The sequence below is a fragment of the Drosophila innubila genome (assembly GCF_004354385.1).
Source record: "Drosophila innubila isolate TH190305 chromosome 2L unlocalized genomic scaffold, UK_Dinn_1.0 4_B_2L, whole genome shotgun sequence".
In the NCBI taxonomy this organism is placed as follows: domain Eukaryota; kingdom Metazoa; phylum Arthropoda; class Insecta; order Diptera; family Drosophilidae; genus Drosophila; species Drosophila innubila.
The window spans coordinates 9986746-9998552 of record NW_022995372.1 but is presented as its reverse complement, the minus strand read 5'-3'; the positions used below and the strand labels follow the sequence as shown (position 1 = coordinate 9998552).

The window sequence follows — 11807 nt, the reverse complement described above, 5'->3', positions numbered from 1 at the left end:
TATCTATTATCTTTAAAGCAGCTGAATTTAAGTTACTGAGGGCTGTGGGTGGTCTTGCCACACCCAATGACAACTCAAACAACTTAAAAGCTCCCAATGCAGCTCTGTATTGTCAATCAGCTGTTGAAATTCTTGGGATCTCATGCTTACGAACAAAAATTTAAAATGAATATTTAAGGAATACGCGTCGAAAGTCGCTGTAAAAGCAATCTTCAAGTGAATTATTTAAAGTCTGGCCAGGTGTATTTTTTATATTTAATATTAGAAAAATTAATTTAATTTCAAATAGTTGATTATCAAATAAAAAAACACCTCTTGAGGTCTTCCGCACCGAACGTTTATTTTTCTCAAACAAGTGTAACATTTCCAAGAGTGTTTCTGTAGAAATAATTTAATGGTTCGTAGCATCTGTTGTTAGCACATTTTACCTGTAGTTTTTACCACTGAAACGCCCTTTTTCCGGTTTAAGGCGTTGCCTCTACCTGCTGTACGCACAAGTCCCAGAGGTCAGCGTAAAAGCCTGTAACGACCTTTTGGGAACACATTTTTGTTTTCTATGGTTTCTTTGGATTTGAGCTAAAGTAGCTTAAACTTTTGAAGTATTTAAAATACTTTCAGTAGAAGTCTGTTATGTGTTCTTTTAGAGACTATTTTAGTTCTTCAGAGATATTTTTATACCTTAGCAGGGGGTATTATAAATATAGGAGTACAATGCAAAACTGCATCTCCAAATCAGATTGCAGATGCGCCATTCTAAAACCATTCAAATAAATTTTAAATTTACAAATCGTAATAAATAATAGTAATAATCATTATTCGTAATATTTTTGATTCATTTTGCTCTCCCCGGGAATAGGTTAACGGCTCTTTACACAATAAAAATTATTTTAATGTGCTTGATCATGAGAATTATTGTTGTTTTAAAATGTTTACTACCGAGGCACCTAATTAATAAGAAAAGTGTACATTTTATTACTTTCCACATATAAATTTTACAGCAAAATCATAATTGAAAACGAAAATAAATGTTTGTTTATTTTTCCTTGGAGACCGAAGAAAATAAACGCCTAGAGATTAGAACTCCCCGAGGCAATGTTTTCAAATTGTAAACAAGAGCTATAAATGTTGCATATCATTTCTATACATAAAATATTGATGCTTTTGACTTGGGATTTAAAATCGGTTTATTAGTTACAAAATGTTAATTGTAAGCTCTTAAGGCACTTTGTAACACAATTCGTTTCGTTTTCGTTGTGCTTGATTTGCCCAATAGGGCGACTTATTTGTACATTTAAAACAACATACATCGATACTACTATAAATTCTACAGTCTAGTTTAAGGAAACAGTCAATATAGCGACATATAAATGGTAACACACAGATCTTAAACGCTTATTCTCTGTTTTCATGCAAAAATATGAGATTTGTAAACTTTTTAAAACTTAATTACTATGAGTATTCGTATTCAAAATCGTTTACCGATTGTAATGGAAGATGAGAGTTTTAAAAACTTAAGTAAATGCATTCCGTCAAATGAACCACTCCACTCTAGTAAAACTTCTATTTGGAGGGCAGCAGTAACATTTTAAGTTTATCGGATTCACTCATGAGTGTTGGTTCCCTGTGATGTCGTGGTCCGAGCAGGCATTGCATTTCAGTGGCATCCTCTGCCATCATCTCGTTGCGTTGCCGACTTGCCGCATTGAGCAGACGCATGGCCTGCTGCAGCTCCTCATTGTCATAGGTGGGCAATGTGTGTGTAGCAATGTCAAATGGATTTGCCTGTATGCCCACATCACAGCTGGTCTTGCTGTTGCGCGAATTGGGTTTGCCCGTGGACAGGCCGGAGTAGGAACTGTGTAGCATAATATCCAGGGGAATATCCAGCTCAACGGAGGAACAGCTTACAGAGTCACCATTCACATCAATCGCTGCGGTTAATTGTCGCACATATTGCTGTTTAAAATCGCTAGTTGAGTCCACATCCAAATCAAGGTCGAGTTTTAAGTCCCCGTGACGTTGTGACTTGGCGTGTTCCTTGCGTGATCTGCGACTCCGCTGTGAGTTTCGTGAATGACGATTTCCATTGCAATTCGATTCGCTGGACTTTTGCATGTGCTTGAAGAAATGTCCCAATGCGGCGGCCTTGCTACCATTGCTGGGCAGCTCTTGAATCTGTGGTCCATCATCATTTATCATCAATTCATCATCATCGCTCAGCTCCTGCTTGACCACCAAATTGAGGTCGTGTATTTTGAAAGAGGCACGCGAATTATCTTCCTCATCTGAGGAGGTTGTCATGCCCTGGTTTTGCAAAAATGGTAATATTAACTGTCCATTCTTTTGTATGAAATCATTGATGATGGAGGGATCTAATCCCGCATTACGACGCCTAGTGCTGTTGTGCTTTTTGGTGCTCTGGGCAAACATGCCCACTTTTTGACTAGCATTCGGATAAGTGGTCTTCTTCAACGCTATAACTTGTGACTCAACAGAGGTGCTGCTTTCACGTCGTCCCCGTCCTCCACTGCTGTACTTTGTGCGTCCGCTGCTGGCCGCAATGAAATCTCTGCGTCGCTGCGATCTCTTGTTGCTGCTCGACGTGTAAGCATGCTTACCATGCTGTCGCGATCTCGATGCCACTTTGGTCTTCATCTCGGCTATCTTCACAGACACCTGTGAGTCTACAGAGTTGCGTCGCGATTCCACGGACACATGACGTACACTGACACTGATCTCCGAGTCCAAGGAGTTTTTGCGTCCAGCCTGACCCTGACTGGAGGAGTTTGTATTACCAGGCGTGGCGCCCGTCAGTGCCATGCGACGTTTCACACACTGTGGTAAATAATGCACCCAGGTAGAGCTAATCTCGTTCGTTTCCGAAGAGTTTAGATCGTTTACATCGAAATTTAGACCCACGGGATCGGTATGTGTGTTATACAGCGTTATGGAGAGTCTTCCCTTGTCCTCAAAGTCTTTGCGCTTGGCCCAAGTTTGTGCAATGACCTTGTGTTTGGGCATTTTGACCTCCTCGACGACTTCCTTTCCACACTTTCTAGCAAAAAGAAACCAAAGAAAAGTTGCAGACAATCCAACAAAAATGTTACCACAATACTTACTTTTTTATGTAGCGCTTCCAGGTTTCAATGGAGGACGGTGTCCAGCACCAAGTGGACATAAGTATGCCAGAACTAAACAAGCAAAGCAGGTGCAATTGGAGCACTCCCACACTGGGACGATTCTCAATCTTGCAGACGCTGTTCTCATCAAAAACGGAGCTGATGCGGCAACTGTAAAGAAATGTTTTTTTTTTATTTTATTTATTTATTTATTTAACGTCGACTAAGAGCAGTCAACAAACAACTTATAGCATTTAAAAATATAACAGTTGTAGATACTGGGAGAATTCATAAACGTTTCAATTTATAAACGACATTAAATATTACTTATTAGTAGATTAGATTTTTAGTAGACGTCTCAAATATTAAAATAATGCTAAAAGAGGATAACATTTATGCAAATACATAATTTTTAAGACTTAACAATGGTTCGAATCGAATAATCTTAGTTCCCTAAAGAAATTGATATACTTCAGGATCTGATCTAATATGATTAGATTAAAGGAAGTAATTATTCGATAATACTTACATAATGTAGTGTCTAAAACTTTCTGCCCACTCGGCTGAATGGCGAAACTCTGTTACATGACAGGCAATGGCAACCAGGATGAATATTAATGTTAACAGCGCACAGACGCCCATACGCATGATAATCAAATGGATTTTATTGCTGGCGGAGGCTGATTTGATGTCATTGGCAAAATGCTTTAGGCCAAAAAGCATAATCATACCGCGCGTGATGAAGTAACCGCCAATAAGAATGACGCCACAAAGGGGTCCCAAAAGTAGACCAGCTCGCATCGAATGATTGATGTAGCCAACGAAACAGATGCCCACAATTCCGTTGCCATCGACCTCACTGAGCGCCATTGTCGTAATGGTGAGCACCAAGGGTAGTGACCAAGCAACCAGATGAAAGTATGATCCCTTCTTATCGATACGATCCTGGACATGTCCCATGGCACGCCAATGCCAGGCATAAGTTAGAAATACAAACCACACCATGCCGGCGGTAAGAAAGTAATACACAAGCACAAATATCACAATGCATGACAGATTCTCTCCAGCCGTTGGCTCCGAGTGACGCAGCGTGCCATCCTTGCGACAGACAATATCCTCCCGTGAGCCGGACGTAAACTGCACCAGCCAGCTGTAAAGGGTGATTAAGTAAATAAAATAAAAAATATTAAAATTAAAAAGAAAGTTTATCCTCTCCCAGTTTCGACTAGTCGTTCCCTCTAGTGGGCTGATTTAAACCATATTTGATCAGGATTTAAATAACTATACAAAACAATATGGGAGATTAATTAACTTATCTCAAATAATAAAATATTATTTTATGCTAAAGGGATTTTTTCAACCTTTCGATTCTATTTATGACAGCTGTAGGATATAGTAATCCGGGTTCGACATATATGTATACTGTTTGCAGCAAAGAGACAAGCCTGTACCAAAACTTGATTAAGATATCATCAAAACTGGGAGACTTGCTGTATTGATTCAAATCGATCACTTTACGTTGCAGGATTATACAAGTTAAATCTGTAGTTTATAAACTTACCCAAAGCAGGAAATAAGAAAGCACAGATTTATGTAGAAAACGATCACAGCTGGATATTTGTTGGCATTCTGCCAGTCTATGAGGAACGTTGCGACCACAAACAGATTTGAGAGCAGGCACAATGTGCCGCCATATCCAATTAATTTGTGTATTTGCCGATGCTCATCATCCGTGTATAATGGATCCTTGCATTGCACACCGCAGCCCTCAATGCCGGGATAATAGCTGGCTGCGTTATCTGCCGGCACTAAAGGTGGCATACATTTTCCGGTTACATTGAACTTCATTTCACGTGCATCGTTGCTGCACTTCGTGGGAAATAGCGTTTCGTTGCAACGCAGAAATTTTGGGAAAAATGTGGTGTTGTATAGCACGCGACAAGGCTCGAGCGTAATCTTGCACATTTCGTAGGAAGGCAGGTAGACCATGTCCTGTCCGTTGATTTCCTCGCATTTGGGCTTGAAAACAGCGCAAAGAAATGGCTGTAAAGACAACAATTATTTGGGTTTACACCATGTATATGAGCTTCAGTGCCTACCTGTATAACAGCCCAACATTTGGGAACATGCCGGAGGGCATAATAACCACTCAAAGCTTCATCCAATTCCTTTTCCTTGTGGTAGTCGGTTAAACCAAGACTGGTTAAGGCATACGGCAACTTGGAGCCCAAGCATGTGTTGTGTGTGGTGTTAACTTCCAGGCAACGTCCACGACGTACACACTGTATTTGTCTACTGTCAATGCCATCAAACCAGGGTTTATCATCCTTGCCCTTTTTGCCATAGAGCCGATAATTCATCGTGCCATTGATTGGCTCCAAATCGACTTGTATTGAGCTGGCTGGCGTAGTGCTTGTACTCAATTTCGCGGAACTGGGACTTGCAAAGGAAAGGCTGGCTAGCAGCAGGCAGCAGACAGTGAGAGTATTCCTGGTAAGCAGGCCAAGATTTGAATTAACATTTAAATGATATTGGCAAATTGAGTTTGACGCTTTCAGCATACTTACGTCCTCATAATGAGTGAATGCGAATTTTTATGTGACTGCCACAAAATATATTCGCTATTAGTATATATAAAGCGAAGCCTTTGTGAATATTAATGCTCCAGCGAAGAGGTGCAGGAGGAGACGAAGAGAGACGAAGACGAAGAAGTGCCTTGTTTGGTACTACAAAATCTCGCAATCAGCGCATTTTGCTGCCGTTTTTTTTGCGCTCACGCCAATGCTACTTTCACAATGCCTTATATTTTCAAATGCGTTTGATGATTTTAATTCATAAAAATAAAACAAACCGAGAAAAATTAAAAACTAAAATGCGCCGCAAAACACACACACACGAAAAGCAACAAATGAGCGTTTGATTGTGTCGCAGACCACCCACAAAGTGGTCAGTTATCGCAATCGTCTGCAGAGTATCGATAATCGATTGCTACCATTACACGCAAGTCGCTGAAAACATATCGATGTGTGGCGTTCTTTACAACCCTGGCCGCAGTTTGGCTTGTGCAAATTTTTACAAAAAAAAAGGCTTGATTTAAATTAAACTTGTGCATTTGTTAATTTCGGCGGCCACAAATTGAAGCCATGGATGCCGCTCCAGTGGTAGCCCCACACGCTGCTAATGAGACGAAGCCACCAACTCTGCCCCCGGCCCCGGCGGCCGCTGCGGCAAATGAAAATGGTGTACAAACAGCAGTAAAAAAATCGGAAACAACGACACTCGCTGGGACTGGGTCTTCTGGTACGTACAAACGATGTGAACTCTGCCATGAGATTGGGTGTGTACCCAATGTTGTTGTTTGGTTAAATTTCAAATTTGTTTATTTGTCGTTTGTCGCAGAAATGCATTCCAATGTTGAGGCTGGAAAAGTGCCAGACTCGCTAAATACGAAATTAAAAACCGATTTGCCCACTGAAAAGGTATTAATTACAATATGTAGCGCCGATCGCAAGAATAAAAAGACCTTCATGTCCTTGCCCAGTCGAAAGGATGTAATTGAAAAAGGTATTTATTAAATTTGAACATAAATATAGTATACTTATTTATTTGTACTATCTAACATTAATTATTTTTGCGTATCTCTATGTAAACAGCACACAAATTTGGCCTAACTGGCAACACCATAGTGCTGGAGAGCAATGGCTGTGAGATATGCGAAGATGAAGTACTCTTGTTTGCCGCCAAAGAGAAAATATTGCTTATGCTGTTGGCCGAAAGTGACGAATATGTTATTCTACCTCCACCATCGCCACTGAATCGTTCAGAACGCGCGGGCAGCTCGCTGGATCCCAGCTTTGTATCGAATGCCAACGACTCTACAGTATCCAATGACGAAACTCTATCACTGACGAGTGTGACACCTAGCAACTCAAAGACATCGAAGGCACAATTCAAGGAGTTCTCGATACCTTGGTCCAAGGTACCGAACGATATTATGAAGCTGTTACGCAGTAAAACCAGCCTGGGTAAGCGACTGAATACGCTGGCCAATCTACTAGTAGATTCATTACGCGAGCGTTCAGTTCACATACCCTTACGTGTGTTTCGCGAGGTGGCTCAGCAGGCAGCCGAGAAGTATCCCGATTCGTTGCTAGAAAAGGATCGCGAAGGACAACAGATAGCAACATCGCCGCAGTCTCTTATCTCAAAGATGATTAATCGTAATAATGCGCTGAATCGTCCACAGAAGCGCGCAAGTTCCGGCAGCTCTGAAATACACATAACCAGCAGCAGCAAGAAGCGTAAGTCAGGCACCGGAGCAACTGGTGGATTAGCGGCAAATGGCAACTCCAAAACGATGGCAATCAATCGCGACCTTGAGGAGAAGAAGGAGCTGCTGATTTCCAGCTATCGTGGCAGTACCAAAGTTGAGCCCGCTACCATTGCCGAGTACATGAAGGAATGCTTTCCACTGCAGCGCGTATTCTTCAACAACAGCGAGAAGATACCGGATATAACGTCCATAAAGGAGAACTGGCCGTATATATTCAATAAGGACTTGCTCTATCAGCATTTTGAGTTGCTCATGTCAATTGATCCGCGCTTGTTGGCGAAACGCTTTACCAGCGAAAGGGAGCGCATTTTTAAATTCTTCAAAACGTCCAAAAATAAGAAGGTTAGCGCTCTGGAGGAGAACAATACAAATGTAGTACGGGGCCTGGCATACCATTTCAATGAGGACCCCGATTACATCTTCAAGCAAATCGATAACGGACCCTTGTCAAAAGATGTGCTGCAACACATGAATCCAACCAATGCACCCTGGGTGGCTCTAGTCAGTAAGTATACCACTGCTTAGCTCATAGGAATCAACATATTAAAAGCTATTCTACTTCTTTATAGGTACGCCAGCAGCTGAAGCCCAGAGTGCCCAGACCGAGGCAATGGTGTATATTGAGGGTCAAATAATGACCACATTTGCAGCCGTGGATGATGATTTGCCCGACATCATTGCCCAATTGCTCTGCTACTATTATACCTTCAACATGATGTACCCCAAGGAAGCCAATCAAACACTCGAATTTATTGTCATTTATTTTCTTCAACATGCGCCAGAGCAGGCGCGCAATTCCAAAAAGAGCGTCACATCCAACAGTAAATTCAATCAGCTAATTGCCAAACTGGCAAATGCGAATGGTTGAGCCTCAAATGAAGCAGCCGAATCAATTGTCGTCTCATACTGTTTAGTTTACATATTTATTTTGCAAATCCATTCACATATTCTCCTATTTCTAAGATGATTTACATTAAAGTGTGTAGTACTTATGTGTTGTGTATACATTTCTGATTTTTCCCAAACACACAAAATGGTTTTTGTTAATTCTTTTTCTCATCTCGAAACTTTTTGAAATTTTGTGGTTTCACGAGATTGTTTTTTTTCATGTCCGTTATAATATCTTGCAAATTTGTACTTTTATATTTACGACCCACCATTTTTGTTAATTTTTTACGTACGAAATTACGTTCCCATGGATTCAGATGCTCAGGATTTTTGGTTTTTACCACGCTAAAAGGCTCCGATTTTCCATCGTCTTTATTCGCTTTGGGTTTGGACGACGCAGAAGGAGCAGCATTATCACCATCATCGAATGATTCCCATGTGGTCTTTTCATTGCGCTTTGCTTCGATTATGTTGCGCCTGTGATTCTGCTCTCGTTGCTTCAGTATATCCTTAGCTTGCTGGCTGTCCATATTAAAGCGATCCGAGCTACGCAGTTCCTCCTCGTCATCGAGAATGTCATTCTTCACATGTTGCCATGGTTTCGCCGTTTCTGGCACTGGTGCTGGTGCAGATGTTGTGCGGACAAATGGCTTGGGCTTAAACTTCGTTTTACCCCACGATTTTGAACGATCTTGTATTTCTCGCTTAAATTTATTTTTAAAATTGTTATTGTTCCTTTGAAACATTTTTGGAACAGCAATTATTATGGTCGCTTGATATTTTGACAAGTTAATTGTTACTTTCCGATAGGACTGTTAATAAAATGTTTATATATCGATAGATAATTTTTGGCGATATTTTATTCTGACACTATGTCAGTATCGGTATAATTGTGCGACCCTATCGTCCCCTATTTTCACCTTTTTTTTAACTTAATAAAAAAAATTTCTTTAATATAACCTGTTGGTGAATTTGAATTTCAGTTTAAGGAAGGAGGCAAATGCTATGGCAAAATCTAAGACACACTTAGTAGACTTCAGTGGAAACAAAACTAATTTGAATTTAAAATCGCGCTCAGAAATTGATATATTCGATATTTTTCTTTTCAACAGCCATCGGAAAATAAACTCGATATGTTGTTATTAATTCTTTTTATCGATAACACATCGATAATGGTCATTAACCTGCGGGTTATCGAACCAATAAAACACGTGCAAGCGGTCTGTATTATTTTTTTTGACTACAGTTTGAGATGCAAAACGGCAGGGAAAGACTTTCTGGGGGCAATTGGCACAACAACTCCGGCTCCGACCGTTTCCAATATCATAATAATAGTGGAGACCAGTTAAATAGAAGCTGGACCGACAATAACAGAGGAAACAGACGGGGGAAGGAACAGAACCATAACAACAATTTTAACCGAAACACTCGAGGACAAGCATGTGCTGATGTCATAAATAATCAAGAATCTTTTACCAAGTTTCGAGATTCCAGCCAACAGCAACCGAATCATCAGCCATTAAACCAACAATTGGAACGTGGAAGCATTGGTGGCACTGGACATGATAATGAGGGTAACAAGCATCGCCGCGGTGGTGATCAGAATCGTGGCGGTCGCAAAGGCGGCGGTGGAAATAACGATGGCGGCGGTCGCGGCCGCGGTGGTGGACGTCATGGTAATAATGGTCGGAATGGCGGCCGAAATGGTGGGCGTAATGGTAGACGTGGCGGCGGTGGCCGTAACGATAATGAGCGAAATACTGGAGGTAATACAGTCGGACCCTGGTATGACGAACCAATGGAAAATGACATTTTTTATTTCACTAATGGACAACTGAATCAAGAGGACGGTGCGACGCCAACGCTATTGCCACCGGTACAAACTGCTCCTGAGGCACCAATTGTGCCAACTCCTGAACCACCAAAAGCTCCTGTTGCGGAAACTCCCAAAGAGACGATTCCAGCAGCAGTAACTCCTGCTCAGCCAGAAATACCAACCAGACTTATTAATGCAATTAACATTAAGAAAGAGAAGAAAGATCCAATGCCTAAGACAGCGGCAAAGCAACAGGAAAGCAGTGACGATAGTTCCTCCAGCAGCTCCGATGACAGTCACGAAGATGGTGAAGTCATAAAGCAAACGCCAGCAATGAAAACAAAGTCCGCAGTACTGCAAAAGACAAAGATCAAAGCTGAGGTCATTGCTAAACCTCCTGCTCCACCCTCTTCGTCCGAAGAGGAATCGTCTAGCGAGGAGGAGAAAGCACCGCCAGTCAAAGCCAAGACCACCGTCAAGGAAATAATAGCAAAGTCACCTAAGAAATTAAAAAAAACCGTATCCGAAGACGATGTTGTATGCATTGGTAATTTGACCAGAAAATATACAATTCCCGATGACAATGAAGTTGAGGATAGGGAGGAGGAAGAGGAGGAAACAGATGAGGGCAGTGAAGCAGACTCGAATGCGGAGAAAAAGGTCAGCAAGGCGAAACCTAAAGTGGCTATTATGTGTGCCCTATGCGACAAGAAGGTAAGTATATGTTTAACCTCCCTGTTAGAATTCTTCTAAATCATTAAAATTACAGGGACATACTTCTTTTGAGTGCCAGATGATCTGCCGGAACTGTTCAGCGCCATATCATAGCTTAAAGAATTGCCCAAATCCACCCAACTTAACAATTGCACTTCAGGCTTTCATGGAGTTTACCATGCAACAAATGTCCGTCTTTAATATGGAGAAACATTTTGCATTTCCAACAGCTCCACCTGTGGCGGTTCCTGCTTCTTCCACAACCAAGGCAAAGAAGGAAAAACGGTTTCCTGTCAAAAAGTCAAAGAAAACGCCCAAAAAGAAAATTAAAGTTGAAGCTAACGTTAGTGACGATGACGAAGATGATGATGTCGATGAAGCAAGCTCGGCAGAATCATCCAGTGAAAGTGGATTAAGTGAATCCAGCAGTGAACCGCAGCCAGCAGCCAAGGCGAAACGCAAACGCAGTTCCAAGCAAGCCAGCACACAACCAGCTCCAAATATGACAACAGCAGGAGCATTTCCTTTCCCCTTGCTCGCTCCCGGCGCACCTTACAACTCCATGATGTATCCTTATGGGGCGCCGTTTAATTTCCCTAAATAAGTTCATTTATTAACTATTATACAATTTATGCTTGTATAAAACTTAATGAAATCAAAAAGTAATTTCGTATATAAAATCTATGATTTGGAAAATTTGTGGAGATTACTACATATTTGAATTTAACCATATTTCAGATATAAGCATTTTTGGTTTATACGTATAAATGTTAAGTTATAATTAAGATTTAAGTAAATTTTGTGAACCTGTATATGTGGTTTTAAAACTAAAAAACTTAAGTCTGCCAAAGAAGCATTTTAATTGAAGCTGAAAAGGAAAAATTTATTCTTGAAAGGGGAACAGATTTGCATTTGCAAGCTTTAAAATTTAAAGAAA

General features: G+C 41.0%; 4 protein-coding genes across 6 annotated transcripts; 2 read left to right on the top strand and 2 right to left on the bottom strand.

The window, feature by feature from the left end:
- Positions 1-1161: 1161 nt before the first annotated feature.
- LOC117779800 (protein smoothened) lies at positions 1162-6057 on the bottom strand. Of its 3 annotated transcripts, none has more exons than XM_034616117.1 (6): positions 5687-6057; positions 5219-5609; positions 4681-5162; positions 3649-4269; positions 3120-3290; positions 1162-3055 (listed from the first exon to the last, which is right to left on the bottom strand). In XM_034616117.1, exons 1-6 carry the CDS (start codon positions 5692-5694, stop codon positions 1561-1563), a joined length of 3168 nt encoding a protein of 1055 aa, XP_034472008.1. In that variant the 5' UTR covers positions 5695-6057; the 3' UTR covers positions 1162-1560. The 3 variants fall into 3 exon arrangements, with proteins under 3 accessions (XP_034472008.1, XP_034472010.1, XP_034472011.1); XM_034616119.1 differs by having other exon boundaries at positions 2822-3051; XM_034616120.1 differs by having other exon boundaries at positions 3007-3055; positions 3116-3290.
- A 64-nt stretch (positions 6058-6121) lies between these two features.
- LOC117780859 lies at positions 6122-8474 on the top strand. The gene is made up of 4 exons (XM_034617534.1): positions 6122-6419; positions 6519-6683; positions 6773-7957; positions 8022-8474. The coding sequence occupies exons 1-4, from the start codon at positions 6263-6265 to the stop codon at positions 8318-8320; spliced, it is 1806 nt and encodes a 601-aa protein (XP_034473425.1). The 5' UTR covers positions 6122-6262; the 3' UTR covers positions 8321-8474.
- LOC117780860 lies at positions 8198-9138 on the bottom strand. Its single transcript, XM_034617535.1, has one exon. It carries the CDS (start codon positions 9084-9086, stop codon positions 8496-8498), a length of 591 nt encoding a protein of 196 aa, XP_034473426.1. The 5' UTR covers positions 9087-9138; the 3' UTR covers positions 8198-8495.
- Positions 9139-9524: 386 nt separating this feature from the next.
- Positions 9525-11681, top strand: LOC117781198 (protein mushroom body miniature). The gene is made up of 2 exons (XM_034617951.1): positions 9525-10870; positions 10926-11681. The coding sequence occupies exons 1-2, from the start codon at positions 9593-9595 to the stop codon at positions 11472-11474; spliced, it is 1827 nt and encodes a 608-aa protein (XP_034473842.1). The 5' UTR covers positions 9525-9592; the 3' UTR covers positions 11475-11681.
- The last annotated feature ends 126 nt before the right edge of the window (positions 11682-11807 follow it).

Excerpts from the sequence above, each read along its gene's own strand:
- LOC117779800 (XM_034616117.1), bottom strand. Across the intron at positions 4,270-4,680 it reads TTTCTTATTTCCTGCTTTGG|CTGGCTGGTGCAGTTTACGT; the intron begins GTAAGTTTATAA and ends CACCCTTTACAG. Across the intron at positions 3,291-3,648 it reads AGTTTTAGACACTACATTAT|TTGCCGCATCAGCTCCGTTT; the intron begins GTAAGTATTATC and ends ATTTCTTTACAG.
- LOC117780859 (XM_034617534.1), top strand. The coding sequence starts at position 6,263 with ATGGATGCCGCTCCAGTGGTAGCCCCACACGCTGCTAATGAGACGAAG. Across the intron at positions 6,420-6,518 it reads CGCTGGGACTGGGTCTTCTG|AAATGCATTCCAATGTTGAG; the intron begins GTACGTACAAAC and ends CGTTTGTCGCAG. Across the intron at positions 7,958-8,021 it reads ACCCTGGGTGGCTCTAGTCA|GTACGCCAGCAGCTGAAGCC; the intron begins GTAAGTATACCA and ends ACTTCTTTATAG.
- LOC117780860 (XM_034617535.1), bottom strand. The coding sequence starts at position 9,086 with ATGTTTCAAAGGAACAATAACAATTTTAAAAATAAATTTAAGCGAGAA.
- LOC117781198 (XM_034617951.1), top strand. The coding sequence starts at position 9,593 with ATGCAAAACGGCAGGGAAAGACTTTCTGGGGGCAATTGGCACAACAAC. Across the intron at positions 10,871-10,925 it reads GTGCCCTATGCGACAAGAAG|GGACATACTTCTTTTGAGTG; the intron begins GTAAGTATATGT and ends TTAAAATTACAG.